Raw genomic sequence first — 21909 nt, forward strand, 5'->3', positions numbered from 1 at the left:
CGGAGTTCAGGGACAGAATTCAACCCGGAAAAGGCGTAGCAGAGCTGCGTCCTTTGGAATAGGCGCAGCAGACGCTGCGTCTGTTCCTGACCTGAATTCTGGCTGTGAAGCCGGAATTGCGTGTTGTTAATATTAATTGGTGAATTTAAAGATTGATTAAAATTATTTACTCGGATGGAAGTGATTAGTAGGTTATTTAACATATGAATGGGTCGTGAAAACAATAAAACATGAATAAGACGGAATTAAACGAATTAACATAAGATGGATTAATTACAGGAGTGAAAAATATTAACAAACCAAACAAATTAAATCAATTAATTAAGTTAAAAACGATGGATTAATGACGAATATATGATGAATGCGACAAAAGACAGATGAAAACTATATCAAAGACGAATTCCAGAAACCCAATATTGATGAATTGAATCTCTACAATCCGGATTGAATTTAATGACGAAAACCCGCAAATATTGGATTATAAGGGATTTAAGTCGGATTTGTGATGATTTAAAACATATTCATGATGATGATTATAATATACATGTGAATTATATGCTATCATGATGAAGAATTAACAAACAAACGAAATAAATAAAAGAACTTGACGAACAACAGAGGACGAACGAAGAAGAAAGGAAGCGAGAATCTGCGCGGCCTCACGAAGAGGCGCAGCAGAATCTGCGCTCCTTCAAGAGGCGCGCGATTCTTTGCGTCCTTTCTCGACGGTTATCTACTGGAAATCCGTAAAAAAGAGGTTTTAAAGCATGGTTTTAGAAATCGGTTTTAATGGTATTTTCGACATAAACCTTACAATTGATGATGATACAATAAATAAATACAATAAATAAAAGAGAGATTACACCCTCAGACTTACATGTTGACGAAACGAGAAGGACTAAGATATCGATTAGTGATGCTTGACGCGAATGTAAACAAAGTGCCCTCGTAAGAGGAAAACGATTAGATTAATTAAGTTGATTGATGTGGAGTTGGTCAAATTGGTCGGTCATGCAAACGGGGAGGCTGGTACTCAGAAGGATCCGAGCTTACGTGGTCGAAAGTTCAAGCACGTAGACGCCAAAAAGTAAGAACAAAGTCTAGAATGCAAAGGGAGAAGAGAAGGGCGGACACTCGCGTGAGAAATATGAGGAGCGAAGGCTCCTATTTATACTAATCACGTGGAGAAATTAGGGTTTCAGAGACTCTTTGGAAGTGAATCTCGGAAAGATATGAAAAAGATACGAGAAATACGCAGAAAAGGGCCTGGGAAGAGGCGCAACAGCCACTGCGTCTCTTGGAAGAGGCGCAGCACCTGCTGCGTCTATTCCCAAGGGGTTTCCTCCTGCGGAAGAAAGATTTCCGTGTTTGAGTTATGGTAGGACGGAAATAATTCGGTTTTCCTTATAATCTTATGTGAATATTTCGGGAAATTTGTTTACCAAAAGATAAAATTTATGAATTATGGAATAGAAATATCCGGAACATTCCAGAACATTCTGACTCGGGATTTAACGGTTATCAGAAAATGGAGACGGTTTTAGGCCCGGACTCCGAATGTACTCTAATTACTGTCAAAACGACCGTATCGGGACGTAGATGACATTTAAGAGGTAGATATTAATATTTGAGCAATCACTTGACGATAATCTTACGAACTGTCACAAATCGTTCCTCGTACCAAACATGCGGCCCAATCATCACCGGGTGGTTTGCGAGAGGTGCAGAAATGAGGTATCTACAAACTTGCCATCAATCGCATCACACTCTAGTCACTTCGAGACGTCACCTCATACAAGTGACTATGGGCAAATACTATGTTAATCCTTGTTCACTTTAACGGGGTTCAATTGTCACTACAACCCGTTTGGATGTAACAATGTATAAATTAAAGATAAAAGACAAATGTGATTGTGAACATGAACAAAAACAACACTTTTATTTCATTTCAAAATCTAACAAAAATTTGTTACACGTTTAAGTCCCATGGACGCAACATGTCCATCATGCTTAGCCTGCGATAAAGGCTTGGTGAGCGGATCGGCTACGTTGTCATCCGTCCCAACCTTACAAATCGCAATTTCCTTTCTCTCAATGAAATCTCTTATTACATGATTTTTTCTAAGTACATGTCTAGATCTATTACTAGACTTTGGCTCCTTAGCTTGGAAGATTGTCCCACTATTATCACAATAGAGAGTGATGTGATCATTGGCGGTAGGTACTACTCTTAGACCTTCCGTGAATTGCCTGATCCACACAGCTTCCTTGGCAGCTTCTGATGCTGCAATGTACTCAGCCTCCATTGTTGAATCCGCGGTCACAGCTTCCTTGAAGCTTCTCCAGCTAACGGCACCACCATTGAGCATGAAAATGAAACCAACTTGCGATTTCATGTCATCTCTATCTGTTTGAAAACTCGAGTCCGTGTATCCATTAACACGTAGCTTAGTGTCTCCTCCAAACACCAAGATAGAATCCTTAGTTCTTCTCAAGTACTTAAGGATGTTCTTGACAATAATCCAGTGACTCTCACCTGGATTTCCTTGATATATACTCGTCATGCTCAAGGCATACGAGACATCAGGACGTGTGCATATCATGGCGTACATGATTGATCCGACAGCGGAAGCATAAGGGATCGTCTTCATGCGTTCAATATCATGGGGTTCGTAGGGAGATTGAGTCTTGCTCAATATCGTCCCGGTTACCATAGGTACCAAACCCCTTTTGGTTGTCCATGCTGAATCGTCGAAGAATCTTATCAACATAAGACTCTTGACTTAGTGCCAATATTGTAATACCCCGTATTTTTATATTACTATTTAAGTTAGGTAATTTGTCGAGTCGATAATTATGGCAAGTTATTTTATTTAACTCGCGTTGTATCGATCCAAGTTAATTAAGACGGGTTTATACGGAAATGGAAATGTAAGCTAACCCATTTAGCATCGACCCATTTGAGCTGGCCCAATAAAATGTCCAGCCCAAATTAACCTTAATTAAATAAACATACCCTACCTTAATTAAACAATAGTATCCTAATCCTACAAATACCCACCACTACCCGTAATAATGCACACACACGACCCAACCAGCCTTCCACTTTTCTTCAGATCCAATCTCACCTTTCACGCATTTCGAGGGAGAGAAAGTGAGCGTGGGCCTTGACAGTGCCGCAAGGAATAAAGTAGGGTGGTTGTCAGCGTGGTAAGGCGGCCCTGGTGGTGGTTTTCGTGGCGGTTTGGGTAAGCATTCAACCTTCCTCTGTTTTTCTTCTTGCGGTCGGGTTTTGTTGCGGGTATTTGCGTGTCTGTTATAAGGGTTTTTGGTGGTGGTTGTCGGGGTAAGGGAAATGGGTGGTCAGGGTAGAGTATTTTGGTGGTGGTTAGGGCGGTCTTAGGTGGTGGTGGTGGCTGAAATAGGCGGCTTTGACAGGGGTGGTCAAACAGGTTTTTATACGTTTTTCAGACGGGTTTAGGTGTTTAGTTTTGGGGTGGAGCCACCGTGGACTCGGGGGAGGTCGAAACGGTGGCTCCATGTTGTCGGGGTTCGTGGGCTGGTGGCGACCAGGTCTGTGGTGGTTGGCAGGGGGATGGTTGTCGAGTGCGGTGGTGGTATGGCAAGAAATAGAGGCGTTTGGTGAGTCGTGGTGGTGAACCAGACCATTTGGTGGTGCTGGTTTGACTCGCCGGCGGAGTCGACCCGATGGGGGCGGTTGTTGGTGGTCAAGTTGAAGTGGGGGACATGGTTGGCGGTTGTCGTGGTGGTGTGAGTGGCGCATGGTGAGTGTGGGAAAGGGTGAAGTCATGGGTGGTTTAATTCGGGTATTCGAATTGTTTCGAATCGGGTTTTCATAGTTTAATCGTATAATTCATTAGTTGGTCGTGTCTTAATTAATTAATGTAGTTTCCGTGACATTTAAATAATTTAATTAATTTAATCCCCCGAGTTATTTAATATGATTAGAGACGGGTTGGAGTCGGGTGTTTGAGTTGTTTAAAGTTAGATTCGGGTTCTTAATCGTTTAATTCATTTAAATCTTTTAATTAACATATTAGTTATTTAATTCAATTCCCGAGTCACTTAAATAATTATTAATTCAATTCCCGAGTCACTTAAAATAATTATTTAATTCAATGCCCGAGTCACTTAAATAATTATTTAATTCAATTCTCGAGTCACTTAAATAATTATTTAATTCAATTCCCGAGTTACTTAAATAATCATTTAATTTAATCTCCGAGTCATTTAAATAATTTAGAGAATTTAGAGACGAGTTTGGAGTCGGGTTGGTTAAACTAGAAAACTGCTATATCGGGGAAGTTTCCATTTAAGGAAACTTTCCATTTAGGAAGTTCTATTTTTAGTAACTTTCTATTTTGGGAACGGGAATAGTTAAGTAATCATTTATCATTATTTACCTTTCAGAGGGCGAATTTGTTGTGGAATATTACTGAGCATCTGTCCATTTGACTGCAGTACTGAGGTAGGAAAATACACTAATTGAGTTCTTACGATTATAAAGAGTTGGCATGTTCGGTGATTATATGACATATCTGATTTATCTCATCTATCTTATTAAGCATTATCATTTTATACATTTCATACATGTCATTTGCATCGGAGTTGGAGTTGGAGGAGATGAGATTATTACGATAAGGCCCAGGCGGGTTCTGCAGGACCTGCCCTGGTGTCCTCAGCTGTTGAGCTGGTATATCGACGACGGTCGATTGTTGTGTCTGCCGGGGATCGGTATGGCCGGGCGTATGGGGATATGAGATATGAGATTGAGTTGAGATGGTGATGGAGGTGACGGAGTATCATGCATATCATATTTATTGTTTCATTGTTTTCCCTACTCAACCTCGCGGTTGACCCTGTGTATTCGTGAACACCTGTGATGAACCGTTTTATGGGGAGCAGATTGACAGGTACTTCAGTGACTGTTAGGAGCTGGATGGGAAGAGAGCTGGGACCACCTGAATTAGAACTAGCCCACTTTTATTTCTGTTTAGTTATCAGACTTTAATTTCAGTTATGAGACGTATTCCATTTGAGTTGTAAACATTCATAACTTTCTATTTAAAGTACTGTCTATTTTTCCTTTGTTATCTACTACCTCGGATTTCCGAGATGGTAACACCCTTCTTTATCTGAGGAGTCCTTGGCCAGGCCCTTAAATAAATGGGGGTGTTATAAAGTGGTATCAGAGCGAACGATCCTCAGGCCTAAACCAATGAATCCAATGAACATAGGATGTGTCTAAATAAAATGAACCCCGGGATAGAACTGTTAGGAGCACACTAGGTAAGGTATGAGTTAGGGGCCCCCTCACACCGAACCAGTGGCCCTCTCAGTTTGACCCGGAAAACACGAGTGTATATGAGAGAAAGGGTAGGAGAAGTTACATGATATTGGACGTGAAATTCATATATCGTGCCTAATCGTTAACCGATCGGTATAATAATCGTTGCGTAAGAGAGTTAATGAGAAGTGATAGCATAATACTTTGCATGTTTTGAAGTTGATTCATACTTATATCTTTACGCGGTTATATGATCCCTAAACCATGTTAGGTAGACAGGTAGAGTAAGAAGTGATAAAATTGGCTAGAACTGCCAATATGATTTTGTGTTGTAGCTAAATCCTAAAATTTTCTTTTAGTCATGCCTCCAAGAAGGGACACGGCTGTAAACATCACCCAGGAGGAGTTAGATCAACTACGGGCTGAGAATGAGGCCCTAAAGGCCAAAAGAATTGATCCTGCTAGAACAAGTAACATCGTGGCGAGGCATAATCCCACCTTCTTCACTGGAGAAGGGGAACCTCACTTGCTGGGTGAGTGGTGTCGGGAATTCACCAACCTCTTTGAGCTGATTGCTTGTCCGGAGGAGCTGCAAGTGGACCAGGCTGCTTAGGGCCTCGGCTGGAGAATGGTGGATCAGGAACAAGGCGGAGATCCGACATGTTGCTCGGGACACCGAGGAGGGCTATGTGTCTTGGTTAGAGTTCCAAGAGATACTGACGGACCAGTTCATGCCAGAGTTCAGGAAAGCTAAGCTCGGGGAGGACTTTGATACATTCCGGATGACAGAGTATATGACGGTGGACACTTATCACAGGAAATTCCGACTGTTGGCGTCATACATCGACGAATTCGCTAGGAATGAGACCATGCTGGCTATGAGGTTTGAAAGGGGACTGACGGTGGACATCAAGAAGAGGCTCACGGCAGCTCCGTCTACCACCGTTCAGGACATCTACCTGAGGGCTGGTGCTGCTGAGAGGCTCTCTGAGCAGATCAAGGAGGAGAAGAAAGGAAAGGCTGAGAAGAGAAAGCTGGAAACTGCCAGTGATAATGCTGGGGCCAAGAGGCCGAATTCAGGCAAGTTCGGTGGATACTCCACCAATAGTGCTCCTGGGGGTATGGGGAATCAAAGCGGAGGCAGTTACAGGAGTGCTAGTATGGGAGGTAATGCGCCCAAGGTCACTTGTTTCGGCTGTGGGAAGTTGGGGCACAAACAGTTGGAGTGCAGAATTTCTGGAGGAAACCAAACTGGGGGTTTCCGGACACCTACATCTGGGTACATCGGATCTCGTACAGCGGGGTCAGGGTACAACAACTACCGTACCCCTAACCCTGGCTATGGAGGAGGTGCCCGATCTGGGGCAAGTAACAGTTATCAAGGAAGCTACAACAACTATCACAACCGTAGCCAGCTGAACCGGCCCAGTGGGAGTGGCAATTTTCAGAGGAACCAGAATGAAGGGAACAAGCAACCTGGTACGGCTCCATCTAGTCAGTCTGGAGCTAAGTCCAGTGGCAAGCTCTTTACCATGGGAAAGGAAGCAGCTGAGGAGGATGCTCACGTAGTGACTGGTACATTTCTTGTCAACTCTAAACCCACATTTGTGTTATTCGATTCTGGTGCCACACATTCATTCATATCCAGGGAACATGTTAGAGCCTTGAACCTTACTGCTCATGATAGAGTCGTTGATTCTGTTATAGTACCTTCGGGAGAGTCTGTGTCTTGCGATAGAATCTATACTAGTGTACCTATTCAGATTGGGGAGGTTGTCTTTCACTGTAACCTTATAGAGTTTCCATTGGGTGGTTTTGAGGTGATTCTAGGGATGGATTGGTTGGGAAAATACAAAGCCTTCATTGACTGTTACCAAAAGAAAATATCATTGAAAGGACCTAAGGGAGTCAGAGTAACCTACAGGGGATACAGGGTCAAACCCAAAGTCAAATTTATTTCTGTAAACACCCTTAAATCGAGTCTGAGAAAGGGAGACCAGTTGATCTTGTGTCAGATGTGGGATAGAGAGTCTGAAGCCCCTAGGATTTCTGACATACCTGTAGTGAGAGATTTTGAGGGGGTATTTCCGGAAGAGATTCCCGGGCTACCACCTAAGCGCGACATTGACTTTTCCATTGATCTAAAGCCGGGAGCGGGACCTATTTCTAAACCACCATACCGTATGGGACCGAAAGAGATGGAAGAATTGAAGAAGCAATTGGATGAATTGGCTGAGGAGGGTTATATTCGACCCAGTGTTTCACCTTGGGGAGCACCTGTCCTATTTGTCAAGAAAAAGGATGGAAGTTTGAGGCTGTGTGTGGATTACCGAGAGTTGAATAACGTGACTATCAAGAATCGTTATCCTTTGCCAAGGATCGATGATTTGTTTGACCAACTGAGTGGAGCTGGAGTGTTCTCCAAGATTGATCTGAGGCCGGGTTATCATCAACTGAGGATAAAGAACGAGGATATTCCTAAGACGGCATTCAGAACTAGATATGGACACTACGAGCTCGTGGTCATGCCCTTCGGATTGACCAATGCACCAGCTGTGTTTATGGACCTAATGAATCGGGTGTTCAGTCCTTATCTGGACAAGTTCGTGGTCGTATTCATTGATGATATATTGGTTTACTCCAAGAATGAGGAAGAGCACGAGGAGCATCTGAGGATAGTGCTGAGAACTTTGGCAGAGAATCAGTTGTATGCCAAATTGAGTAAGTGCGAGTTCTGGTTGGAGAAAGTTGCCTTTCTGGGGCATGTGATTTCCAAAGAGGGAGTGTCAGTGGACCCTAGTAAGATCGAGGCGGTGACAAGATGGCAGAGTCCAAAGAATGTGGGCGAAATTCGAAGCTTCTTGGGACTAGCTGGGTACTACAGGAGGTTTGTCAAAGACTTTTCGAAGATAGCAAAACCATTGACATCTCTAATGAGGAAGGAGAATAGGTTTGTTTGGGAGGAGAGTTGTGAGAAGGCTTTCCTAACACTTAAGGAGCGCCTAACCACAGCTCCTATCCTTGCTTTGCCAGATGGGAATGATAACTTCGAAGTGTATACGGATGCTTCCAAGAAAGGGTTCGGGTGTGTGTTGATGCAGAACGGGAAGGTAATCGCGTACGCCTCTCGACAGTTGAAGACCTATGAGGAGAATTACCCTACCCATGACCTAGAGTTGGGAGCGGTGGTGTTTGCTCTCAAGTTGTGGCGACATTATCTCTATGGAGCAACCTTCAAGGTATTTTCTGATCACAAGAGCCTGAAGTATATCTATACTCAGAAGGAGCTGAACATGAGACAGAGGAGATGGATCGAGTTGATTGGCGACTATGACATGGACTTGCTCTATCATGAAGGGAAGGCGAATGTCGTTGCTGATGCTTTGAGTCGGAAGTCTATCCATGCCCTGATTAGTGCCAGATCCAGGGTGAGGATGCTAAGTGAGCTAAGGAACATGGGGATTTACATGATACGACGAGGTGAGACAATGGGAGATATGACAATTGAGCCGGAGTTGTACGAGGAGATTCGAGAACTACAGCAAGAGGATGCTAGAATTCAGAAATGGCGCAATGCGGTAGAACAGGCAGGTGCAGAACCTTACTCTAAATTCAGTATTCATTCAGATGGGAGTTTGAGGTTTGGACAAAGGTGGTGTGTGCCAGCTATCGAGGAACTTAAGAAGAAAATTCTTACAGAGGCACATGCTACTCCTTACTCTGTACATCCTGGAGGGGATAAGTTATACAAAGATCTCAAAAAGACGTTCTGGTGGCCTAACATGAAGAAGGAGGTCGCTGAGTTCGTGTCTCGATGTTTGACATGCCAGAGGGTGAAGGGTGAACATAAGAGACCGCAAGGGAAGGTGCAGCCGCTAGAAGTGCCAGAGTGGAAATGGGAGAGTATATCCATGGACTTCATCGTTGGGTTGCCTCGGACTCTAAGAGGTAACAACATGATTTGGGTAATCGTCGACAGGTTGACCAAGTCAGCTCACTTTATTCCCATGAAAGACACTTGGAGTAAGGCTGAGTTGGCTAAGGCTTATGTTCAATATGTGGTCAAGCTGCATGGTGTGCCTAAGGATATCGTCTCCGACAGATATTCCAGATTTCTATCCAAGTTCTGGCAGGAATTGCAGTCATTGATGGGCACTCAACTGAAGATGAGCACCGCTTTTCATCCTGCGACTGACGGTCAGACAGAGAGGACTATTCAGACTCTCGAAGATATGTTGAGAGCTTGTGTTCTAGAGTTTGGCGGATCTTGGGAGGACAGACTAGGGTTGATCGAGTTTTCTTACAACAACAGTTATCACGCTAGCATTGGTATGGCACCATTCGAGGCACTCTATGGTAGGAAATGCAGGAGCCCTGTGTGTTGGGATGATCGATCTGACGCTGTCATTTTGGGGCCAGAGATGATTCAGGAGATGGTTGAACAGGTGCGGACTATTAGGCAAAAGATGAGAGCTTCCCGGGACGATGACGGAAGAGCTATCTTGACACTAGGAGAAGTGACATTTCTTTCGAGGTAGGAGAGAAGGTACTACTCAAAGTGTCGCCAATGAAGGGAGTTATGAGGTTCGGGAAGCGAGGAAAGCTGAGTCAGAAATTCATCGGACCTTATGAGATTTTGGATAGAGTTGGAGAGGTGGCATACCGTTTAGCTTTGCCACCAGCGTTAGCCAGAGTTCACAATGTCTTTCATGTTTCCCAGTTGCGGAGATACTTGAGCGATCCATCACATGTGTTGAGTCCTGAGGTGATCGAGGTGGATGAACAGTTGTCCTATCTAGAGACACCTAAGGAGATTCTGGACAGGAAAGTAAGAAAGACCAGGAATGGAGAGATAGCTTTGGTGAAAGTCTTGTGGTCTAACCACAATGTTGAGGAAGCTACATGGGAGACTGAAGTTTCCATGAGGGAAAGCTATCCACACCTGTTTACATGAGGTAAGTTCCGGGACGTAACTTTCTTTTTAGGAGGGTAGAATGTAACATTTCGATTTTATAGACCTAAACCACGAGTCCTTTTTACTAGAACATCTGTTTTGGTACCCACATCGATGCGTGGCAGTTTGTTAGATGAGCGAACTTCGGGACGAAGTTCATTTTAAGGGGGGAAGACTGTAATACCCCGTATTTTTATATTACTATTTAAGTTAGGTAATTTGTCGAGTCGATAATTATGGCAAGTTATTTTATTTAACTCGCGTTGTATCGATCCTAGTTAATTAAGACGGGTTTATACGGAAATGGAAATGTAAGCTAACCCATTTAGCATCGACCCATTTGAGCTGGCCCAATAAAATGTCCAGCCCAAATTAACCTTAATTAAATAAACATACCCTACCTTAATTAAACAATAGTATCCTAATCCTACAAATACCCACCACTACCCGTAATAATGCACACACACGACCCAACCAGCCTTCCACTTTTCTTCAGATCCAATCTCACCTTTCACGCATTTCGAGGGAGAGAAAGTGAGCGTGGGCCTTGACAGTGCTGCAAGGAATAAAGTAGGGTGGTTTTCAGCGTGGTAAGGCGGCCCTGGTGGTGGTTTTCGTGGCGGTTTGGGTAAGCATTCAACCTTCCTCTGTTTTTCTTCTTGCGGTCGGGTTTTGTTGCGGGTATTTGCGTGTCTGTTATAAGGGTTTCTGGTGGTGGTTGTTGGGGTAAGGGAAATGGGTGGTCAGGGTAGAGTATTTTGGTGGTGGTTAGGGCGGTCTTAGGTGGTGGTGGTGGCTGAAATAGGCGGCTTTGACAGGGGTGGTCAAACAGGTTTTTATACGTTTTTCAGACGGGTTTAGGTGTTTAGTTTTGGGGTGGAGCCACCGTGGACTCGGGGGAGGTCGAAACGGTGGCTCCATGTTGTCGGGGTTCGTGGGCTGGTGGCGACCAGGTCTGTGGTGGTTGGCAGGGGGATGGTTGTCGAGTGCGGTGGTGGTATGGCAAGAAACAGAGGCGTTTGGTGAGTCGTGGTGGTGAACCAGACCATTTGGTGGTGCTGGTTTGACTCGCCGGCGGGAGTCGACCCCAGTGTGGGCGGTTGTTGGTGGCTGGGTTGAAGTGGGGGACATGGTTGGTGGTTGTCGTGGTGGTGTGAGTGGCGCATGGTGAGTGTGGGAAAGGGTGAAGTCACGGGTGGTTTAATTCGGGTATTCGAATTGTTTCGAATCGGGTTTTCATAGTTTAATCGTATAATTCATTAGTTGGTCGTGTCTTAATTAATTAATGTAGTTTCCGTGACATTTAAATAATTTAATTAATTTAATCCCCCGAGTTATTTAATATGATTAGAGACGGGTTGGAGTCGGGTGTTTGAGTTGTTTAAAGTTAGATTCGGGTTCTTAATCGTTTAATTCATTTAAATCTTTTAATTAACATATTAGTTATTTAATTCAATTCCCGAGTCACTTAAATAATTATTTAATTCAATTCCCGAGTCACTTAAAATAATTATTTAATTCAATGCCCGAGTCACTTAAATAATTATTTAATTCAATTCTCGAGTCACTTAAATAATTATTTAATTCAATTCCCGAGTTACTTAAATAATCATTTAATTTAATCTCCGAGTCATTTAAATAATTTAGAGAATTTAGAGACGAGTTTGGAGTCGGGTTGGTTAAACTGGAAAACTGCTATATCGGGGAAGTTTCCATTTAAGGAAACTTTCCATTTAGGAAGTTCTATTTTTAGTAACTTTCTATTTTGGGAACGGGAATAGTTAAGTAATCATTTATCATTATTTACCTTTCAGAGGGCGAATTTGTTGTGGAATATTACTGAGCATCTCCATTTGACTCGATCGAGGTAGGGAAATACACTAATTGAGTTCTTACGATTATAAAGAGTTGGCATGTTCGGTGATTATATGACATATCTGATTTATCTCATCTATCTTATTGAGCATTATCATTTTATACATTTCATACATGTCATTTGCATCGGAGTTGGAGTTGGAGGAGATGAGATTATTACGATAAGGCCCAGGTGGGTTCTGCAGGACCTGCCCTGGTGTCCTCAGCTGTTGAGCTGGTATATCGACGACGGTCGATTGTTGTGTCTGCCGGGGATCGGTATGGCCGGGCGTATGGGGATATGAGATATGAGATTGAGTTGAGATGGTGATGGAGGTGACGGAGTATCATGCATATCATATTTATTGTTTCATTGTTTTCCCTACTCAACCTCGCGGTTGACCCTGTGTATTCGTGAACACCTGTGATGAACCGTTTTATGGGGAGCAGATTGACAGGTACTTCAGTGACTGTTAGGAGCTGGATGGGAAGAGAGCTGGGACCACCTGAATTAGAACTAGCCCACTTTTATTTCTGTTTAGTTATCAGACTTTAATTTCATTTATGAGACGTATTCCATTTGAGTTGTAAACATTCATAACTTTCTATTTAAAGTACTGTCTATTTTTCCTTTGTTATCTACTACCTCGGATTTCCGAGATGGTAACACCCTTCTTTATCTGAGGAGTCCTTGGCCAGGCCCTTAAATAAATGGGGGTGTTACAAATATCCTCTTGGATCTATCTCTATGGATCCGGATACCTAATATGCGTTGTGCTTTTCCTAAATCCTTCATTTGGAAGTGGTTACCTAACCACTTCTTAACAGAAGACAACATTGGAATGTCATTTCCAATGAGTAGTATGTCATCGACATATAAGATTAGGAACACAACATTACTCCCACTAAATTTCATGTATAAACATGGTTCCTCAACATTTTGAGTGAAACCATTCTCCTTTATAACATGATTGAATCGATGATTCCAACTTCTAGATGCTTGCTTAAGACCATAAATGGATCTCTTAAGCTTGCACACTTTGTTAGGATTTTTAGAATCAACAAAACCTTCGGGTTGTATCATGTACACCTCCTCTTCTAAATGCCCATTTAGAAAAGCGGTTTTGACATCCATTTGCCATATTTCATAATCATGAAATGCGGCGATCGCTAACAAAATCCGTATGGATCTTAGCATGGCTACGGGGGCGAAGGTCTCATCATAATGGAGACCTTGGACTTGGGTAAATCCTTTTGCCACTAGCCTAGCTTTGTAGACATCGTCATGTCCTTCTATGCCATTCTTGACTTTGAATATCCATTTGCATTGAAGGGGTCTTGCCTCTTTAGGCAAATCTACCAAGTCCCAAACTTGGTTTTCATGCATAGAATCCATTTCGGACTTCATGGCTTCAAGCCATAAGGAGGAATTTGGACTAGAGATTGCAGTCTTCTAGGTGGCGGGTTCGTCACTTTCTATAAGCAACACATCGAGTGTCCCATCTTCTTCGATGAGTCCCACATATCGATCGGGATGGCGAATTACTCGACTCGTTCTTCTTAGTGGAGGAGGTAAAACCGCGTTAGACGACGAAGGAACATCTTCTTGCGTCTCTTCCTTGGTTTGTGGCTCTTGAACTTCATTAAGTTCAAAATTTCTCCCACTCTGTCTCTTAGAAATAAATTGGCTTTCTAAGAAGATAGCCTCGGAAGACACAAACACTTTGTTTTCTTGAGGTTTGTAGAAGTAGTAACCTCGAGAGGTCAAAGGGTAACCTACAAAGATGCAGTTTACGGATCTTGGGGCAAGCTTATTGTCGGTTTTTGCCTTGACATAAGCATCACATCCCCAAATTTTCATATAGGATAGATTAGGAACTCTTCCTTTCCACATTTCAAATGGAGTCTTTTCGGTGGCTTTAGCGGGACTATTATTCAAAGATAGAATTGCAGTTAGGATTGCAAATCCCCAAAACGAGTTCGGGAACTCGGTTTGACTCATAATGGATCTAACCATATCAAGTAGGGTTCGATTTCTCTTTTCGGCAACACCATTGAGTTGTGGCGTTCCGGGTGGAGAAAGTTGTGATATAATACCACAACCTTTCAAGTGTGAATCGAATTCTAGACTAAGATATTCTCCACCACGATCGGATCGTAGTGCCTTAATCTTTTTGTTCAATTGGTTCTCTACTTCTTTTTGAAATTCCTTGAATTTCTCAAACGCTTCACTCTTATGTTTCATTAAATAGATATACCCATATCTACTTAAATCATCGGTGAAAGTTATGAAGTAGTCATAATTTCCACGAGCGGTGATACTCATTGGTCCACACACATCGGTGTGTATGAGTCCCAATAGTTCACTAGCTCGTGTCCCTTTACCACTAAAAGGATTACGAGTCATTTTGCCAAGTAGGAAATATTCGCATGGACCATATGATTGATAATCAAATGGTGTAATCACATTAGTCGAAATTAATCTTTTGATGCGATTCTCGTTTATGTGACCTAATCGACAATGCCAAATGAACGCTTCACTTGGGTCACTTGATTTGAGTTTCTTTGATTGAATGTTATAAATATCATTAGTTGGATTTGAGGTCTCTAAAATGTAAATGCCATTGATGGAAGAAGCTTGGCCTATAACCAAATCATTCCTAGAAATAGTACAACGATTGTTCTTAATGACAAAACAAAAACCGCCCATGTCTAGCATGTCGATTGAAATAATGTTTTTAGAGAGTGTAGGCACATAAAAACAATTATGTAAATACAACTCAAATCCATTAGGCAAAGCTAAAACATAAGTTCCTTTGGATTCGGCCGCTACTCGAGCTCCATTTCCAAGGCGTAGATCCACATCTCCCTTGCTAAGCCTCTCCACATCTCTTAAACCCTGTAAATGATTACAAAGGTGAGAACTACAACCGGTATCTAGTACCCATGTCGTAGTGGAAGTATAATTTATATCAATGACATAAATTTCCTTAGGAATTTTACCTTTTGGAGTGATGATTCCTTCCCTTATATTTCGCAAATATACGGGACAATTCCTAAGCCAATGTCCCATGCCATAGCAATAATGGCACTCATCATTAACTTGCTCGAAGTTTTTGATTTTCTTTCCCTTCTTCTTGAACTTTTTTCCCTTTGAAGCAAGAACTTGATTGCTTGAGCTCCAACTAGTTTTGGCATCTTTATCTTCCAGAGACAAAGACCCTATAGATTTTATGAGGTAGTCTTCCTGAGACGGGCTCACACGAAATCTAGTAGTAGTAGTAGGTGGTTTAGAAGAAGTGATGAAGTTAAGGTTTCCATCCGAACCTATCCCAAAATGAAGTTCTCTAGTAATGTCGAAATCATTGTTGGAGCAGACGTCGTCAAAAACATTGTGGTAAGACTCAATAGTTATCGGTGCGGTAGCATTTGATGGATTCATTGTAATGAACTACAAGTATGGAGGAAAAGGAAATATTAACATTTGTCTTTTTAAATCATACTTGTAAAAAGGTTAACAAGATATGAGCATTTATATAGTGACCTCTACCCAACTATTATAAATGATTCCGAGATCCAAATTCATATTAACTTGGGCACGGGGTAGCCGATGAAACCCTTATCAATATAACTCGGTGGACTAACTTTTAATCGATTCTACTTTTAGAACTCTCGGTCGATAAAATTACTCTAATTATTTATTTATAGCCCAAAACACATCCGACAAGGGCACGGGGTAGCCGATGAAACCCTTATCAAAAACTTTTGTTGAGTTCAATCCAAATTTCGAATAAATGTGTCCATGATCCAAACCCACATTAACTTGGGCACGGGGTAGCCAATGAAACCCTCACCAACATGAATTCGGTGGATAGACATTTATCACCCACTTCCCCTACGTAACAAGGTTTGTACCCCGGGGTAGCCAAGTGCACTCCCTCGCGAAATAGGTTTTCATGGTTTCTACTATTTGGTAAGGCTATGTCTCAATTGATTTGTTTTAGCGAGAGGTCATGTCAATTTATTATCTATCACGTTTTAAGTGAACTAAAGCGGTGAACTACGATAATTGTAATTGACACGGTCGATAAACTCGATGAAAGAAGATGCATGTTTTAGTTATGGCGATTTAGCGATGCATGTGACATATAAATAAAATGCAAAACATAAAATAAATCCCAGTATGACCTTCCTAAAATAGAAAATCTAATTAACTATTACATATTCGGAAACTAACTCCATTGGTCCCTTGAACTTCGGTTGTGTTACGCATCTCGAGGTAACACCGTCTTTATGTATCGCCATCTTGAAGAAATCCGTCTTTGGGAACTCCGGAATAAATAAAATTACATAATAAATTACATAATTTCCTATTATACATTTGTAACTAAAATAAAATAAATCTATTAAATTACAAAACGGTGATACGAGATCACAATAAAATTACAACCGAATCGATATTCCCATACATTTCGGGTAATACCAATTAAAAACTAAGGCCATACTAAGTAAAAATTACATAATTCAAAATTACATAAATAAAAATATGACAATCATAAAGAAAATTCAGCATTATAATATGTATGAACATGCCCAGTTTTATGCTAAATCGCCTTTAAATAGCCAATATCGTATATTACTCGGTTTTTACGGATTTGCGTGATTCAACGTTTTATAATCACAAAAATTACATAAATTCATATTTATGCATAAGTTAATTACCCTAACCTCTTAGGACTCAAAATTTAGTCTTCACTAATTATTTGACCATAATTAACTCATATTTCTAATATTTGTTCATTAATGGACTTAAAAATATAATAAAAAGCTATAAACTTCAAATAAATCACAAAAATTTCAAATAAATTCATAATTTGAAATTTAAACTCATGAACATTCTGGAAAGATACCATGACACTCATAATGTTCATAAACATAGGTTAAAATTTCGAAATTTATTCGGAAAAACAATGTTGCGGTTTATCGATTTTAATAAAATAATCATAAAAACATGAGAAAAATTATGTTCATCAACTTTTCAATTTTATATCTGAAAAAGATAATAAAATGCAACATATGACGTTTTTCATTAGTCATAGAGTATGATTTATTAATATTTCACTAATTAAGTCACTATTTATGCTATTTTTCTTCAAAAAATCATAAATCATGCATAAAGACTTCAATATAGCCTGTTATTTTACACACATCTTGTAAAATTACATGTGACAACATACTAAATTTCTTGACCAGATTCGAAATTTATCTCATATTAACCTATTTTTCACCTAAAATCGATTTTAATAATGAAAAATCCATTTTTAGAGCATAATAAGTCCAAAAATTATGAACATTTACAGGTCATCTCAAAATAATATATGTGACAACATATCCAAAAATCATTAGAAAATTAGAAGTTTAGCTAATTTTAGTCCGAAAATGACATTTTATTCATAAAATCATATTTTTAATGTCATTATTATGTAATATGAACAATAAAAAATCCATAAATTAACCAAAATATCCTAAAAACATTTTAGGACCAGAAACTTTAACATGCAAATTTATTTTCGTGATATATCATAATAACACAAATTTAACAAGTTTTATATGCTAATCGTATAACTCGGAAAAACTTTTAACCGATTTGCATGCAAACAACCAAGGCTCTTGATACCGATTGAAGGAAAAGTAGATCTATATACTTGACATATTTATATATGTTTCATTTTAATTTGTCATAAAATAATAAGTGATCTTATGCATGCAAACTTATAAACAATTTATAGAAGAAATCATCATCTTACATTGTGATTTTCGGATCAATAGGGCACAAGAGAGTTCTCCTTCTCTCTTGTTCTTGAGCTCTCCTTAAATGGATGAACAAAGAGGATACAAGTATAGTATCCCTCCCAAGGATTAATACCCAAGATATACCCTTAATAAAATTAGTATTATCAAAACTAGAATAATATTAACTTGAATAAAAGACCCAAAAATATTTTTGGTCCTCTTGTATTTCGGTCAAGAGGAGGATGAAGAAGGAAGAATTATTTTTATCTCTCTAAAAATAATGTTTTGAATGATGGAATGAATAAAATAAATAACACACTAAAGCATGTAGTGAATGATCAATATTTAAGCAAAAGACCCTTTGTTCTTTTCTAGGGGAAACCGGGTAGGAGGGTGGAGGAATGGCCAATGCATGGGCTTGGTGCTCTTCCACAAGAGACACTAGGTATGCATGCCTAGTGTAGAGAAATAATCATATATTCCACTAATCTTAATTAACATTATATGAATTGTTAATCACACCCAATATTTCGGTCCATTTGAGGACAAAATGGATTCATTTTTTCTTTGTTAATTTGTCAATATGTCACATGTCACATGTTACATAAAATTGTTATGTATTTTTAACATATTAAAAATCAACGTATTAATGAAAATACGTCATATACAAAAATTGACTTAGTAATTCACAATTACTTGTACCAAAATAATTTACCAATTATAAATTACAATAACTTATATTTATAATAATTCATTCAATTTCAATTGTTTCCTTAAACAATAATTTCATCTAAGTAGTGAAACAATTCAATTACCTAGACCGTATCGTATTTAATCAGATTATAATGAGATACGTAAATTTACTTCCAAAATTATCCGTCAATTATTTTTAATTAACTCGTAACGTTATACGATTAATTAAATGATCAATTAAGAGGATTATCTTTTAGGTATGACCTAGGGGATCAACTGATCACCACCGTCGCACGACGACAATGTGTCAAACTCTAGTCACCAATCATTACCGATATATGTTGACCAGTTGACAGTAAAAATACTTCCCATTTGTATTCTTTAAAATGAGACTTAAACATGTGATCATCATGATCAACAGTTGTGATCGCATTATTGTCGGAGGACACATATTCCAACAGTTGCTGCATCTGTTCCATGGCTCAGTTCTGGCTGTGAAGCCGGAATTGCACGTCGTTAATGTTCGTTGGTTAATTTAATGATCGATTATGAATAATTGACTCGGATGAAAGTGATTAACATATTATTTACATGTGATTAAAGGTGATAAAAGCAATAAACATGGATGAACTAATTAGAACTAATTATTTACGATATTAGAAAGATTAATAAACTAAACAAATTTAATTAGTTTAAACAGATTATTAGAGATGAATCAATGATGGTGACGGTGGATAAAAGATGCAAATTTATCAAAGAGTGAATTCCAGAGATCCAATATGGATGAATCGAACCTCTAAAACTCGAATTTGATTTTAATGACGAAAACCCGCAAATATGAATTACTTAGGATTTAAGTCGGGAATTTAATAATGAATTGATTAACAAAGATGAACTATTTACATGTTTAAAATTATTGTGTTTAAAGTATTATGTCAAAGAACAATGAACGATTGAAAACAAAAGAAAAAAAAAATGAATTAACAAAAGACGAAGGAAGAAGAAAGGAAGCAGGAACTGCGACAGCCTCAGGAAGAGGCGCAGCAGATGCTGCGTCCCTTCGAAGAGGCGCAGCAATTGCTGCGTCCTTTCTCGACGTTTGTCTCCAGATAGTCCGTAAAAAAAGGGTTTTAAACATGGTTTTACAAATCGGTTTTAAGAATACTTTCGACATAAATCTTACATTATGATTACAATAAGTAAATAACAATAATAAAATAGGGATTTACACCCTCAGACTTACATGTTTGACGAAACGAGATGAACTAAGTTTACGTTTAGTGATGCTCGACTCGAATGTAGATGAAAGTGCCCTCTAGGAGGAAAAAGAATAAAGTTGATTAAAGTTAATTGAGTGTAGTTGGTCAAATTGGTCGGTCATGCAAACGAGGCCGGTACTCAGAAAGATCCGAGCTTACGTGGTCGAATGTTCAAGCACGTAGACGCCAAAAAGTAAGAACGTGGTCTAGAATGCAAAGGGAGAAGAGAAGGGCGGATACTCGCGTGAGAAATATGAGGAGCGAAGGCTCCTATTTATACTAATCACACGGAGGAAATAGGGTTTTCGGAGAAACTTTGGAAGTGAATCTCGAAAAGATATGAAAAGATATGAAAAATACGCAGAAAAGGACTTGGGAAGAGGCGCAGCAGGCACTGCGTCTCTTGGAAGAGGCGCATCACTTGCTGCGTCCTTTCCCAAGTTGTTTCCCCCTGCGGAAGAAAGATTTCCGTGTTTTGATTATGGAATAACGGATTTATCTTGTTTTCCTTAATATTTTGTGTGAATATTACGGGAAATATCTTACCAAAGATTAAGAGATGGAAAATATGGAATAGAAATATGCGGAACATTCCAGAACATTCTGACTCGGTATTTTAACGGTTATTAGAAAATGAAGACGGTTTTAGACCCGGACTCCAAATGTACTCTAATTACTGCCAAAACGACCGTATCGGTGCGTAGATGACAATTAAGAGGTAGACACAAGTGTTTGAGCGATCACTTGGCGATAGACTTACGAACTGTCACAAATCGTTCCGCGTATCAAACATGCGGCCCAATCATCACCGGGTGTTTGGCGGGAGGTGCAGAAATGAGGTATCTACAGAGCCCTCACTTTGACTGAGGCTTGGACAAGGCAAAAGTCAAAGTATAGCCATCAGGTCAATCGAAGATTACAGCCTGACGACTATGGCGACGCGAGGCGGCTCAAGGGGTCTGAACCAAGGACCTGTCGTCGGGAACATTTTAGAGTCTGTCGACTTCAGGGGAGGGTCGTTTAAAGTCCATTAGATTACGTAAGGAGACTAGCCAGCCATAAGAAGAGACCATATCTGAAATTTCTCGAAACTCCAGGGGAAACAAAACGCGATATTGGGAGAAGACAGCAGGACGTACTCAGGAACTGCTGGGGAAATCTGCTTGGGTCGGCTTCAAACAAACTTCGGAAGAACTTGGGGTCGATGTTGATCTCTATGTCTCGAGAAGGACGATTGTCTGTCGTTAAAATCTCACTGGAGGAACATAATCGGGAACTTATCTCCATGTCTCGAGAAGGACGATTATCTGTCGTGAACTCTCGCTAGGGGAATATATGATAAAGGCATGTCGAACCACCTGTCAGAGAATACTAGCTCGTTGTGACAAGCAAGGTCTTGGCAACAGTTTGCAGTTGACTTAGAAATGTGAGTCCAAGCGAAGAATAAATGTCAAACGGACCAAATACGTAGTATGGCATCCAGGAAGAGGCGCACAAAGATGGGCCCACAAATAAGGAACCCATAACGAATTTTTGAAAATTCGTATGAAGGGGAACTGAGGAAGAGGCGCAGCAAGAACTGCGTCTCTTGGAAGAGGCGCAGCACCTGCTGCGTCTTTTCCTGGACGTGCCCTTCCTGCGTAAAAATCCGATGAAACAGGGGGTTTATTTCATTATTTCGAAATACAAATCCTCAATTTCTCTCTCAAATTCCAACCATTTTCATCAAAATTTGATCCAAAAGCTTGAATTTTCCATGACTAATCGAGGTATGTGTATCATTTTTGCATTAATCTTCTATAACAGATTAAATTGGACCGACAAAATTAGGGTTTTCAACCCTAAAATGTCGAAAATTTGGGGCTTTTCCCCCAAATGATTTTGCTTTGCAAAATTGACCTTGTAAATGGGTAATTGGTAGTATAAGGATCATAACCATGTATTTGTTTTGAGTTTTCGTTGAATTTTGAGCATTTGAGTGAAATTGTGACGGTCTCAAAACTAAACCGTATATTGCTTTGAAAACAGCCTTAGGATTGCCCATTTGC

At 40.1% G+C, this 21909-nt stretch overlaps 1 protein-coding gene across 1 annotated transcript; it reads left to right on the forward strand.

Annotated features, from left to right (window-relative positions):
• The first annotated feature begins 5946 nt into the window (after positions 1 to 5946).
• On the forward strand, positions 5947 to 12105 carry LOC141614609 (uncharacterized). The gene is made up of 2 exons (XM_074433354.1): positions 5947 to 6883; positions 12077 to 12105. The coding sequence occupies exons 1-2, from the start codon at positions 6040 to 6042 to the stop codon at positions 12103 to 12105; spliced, it is 873 nt and encodes a 290-aa protein (XP_074289455.1). The 5' UTR covers positions 5947 to 6039.
• Positions 12106 to 21909: the final 9804 nt, after the last annotated feature.

Source organism: Silene latifolia, chromosome 11, assembly GCF_048544455.1.
Source record: "Silene latifolia isolate original U9 population chromosome 11, ASM4854445v1, whole genome shotgun sequence".
NCBI classification, from domain to species: Eukaryota; Viridiplantae; Streptophyta; class Magnoliopsida; order Caryophyllales; family Caryophyllaceae; genus Silene; species Silene latifolia.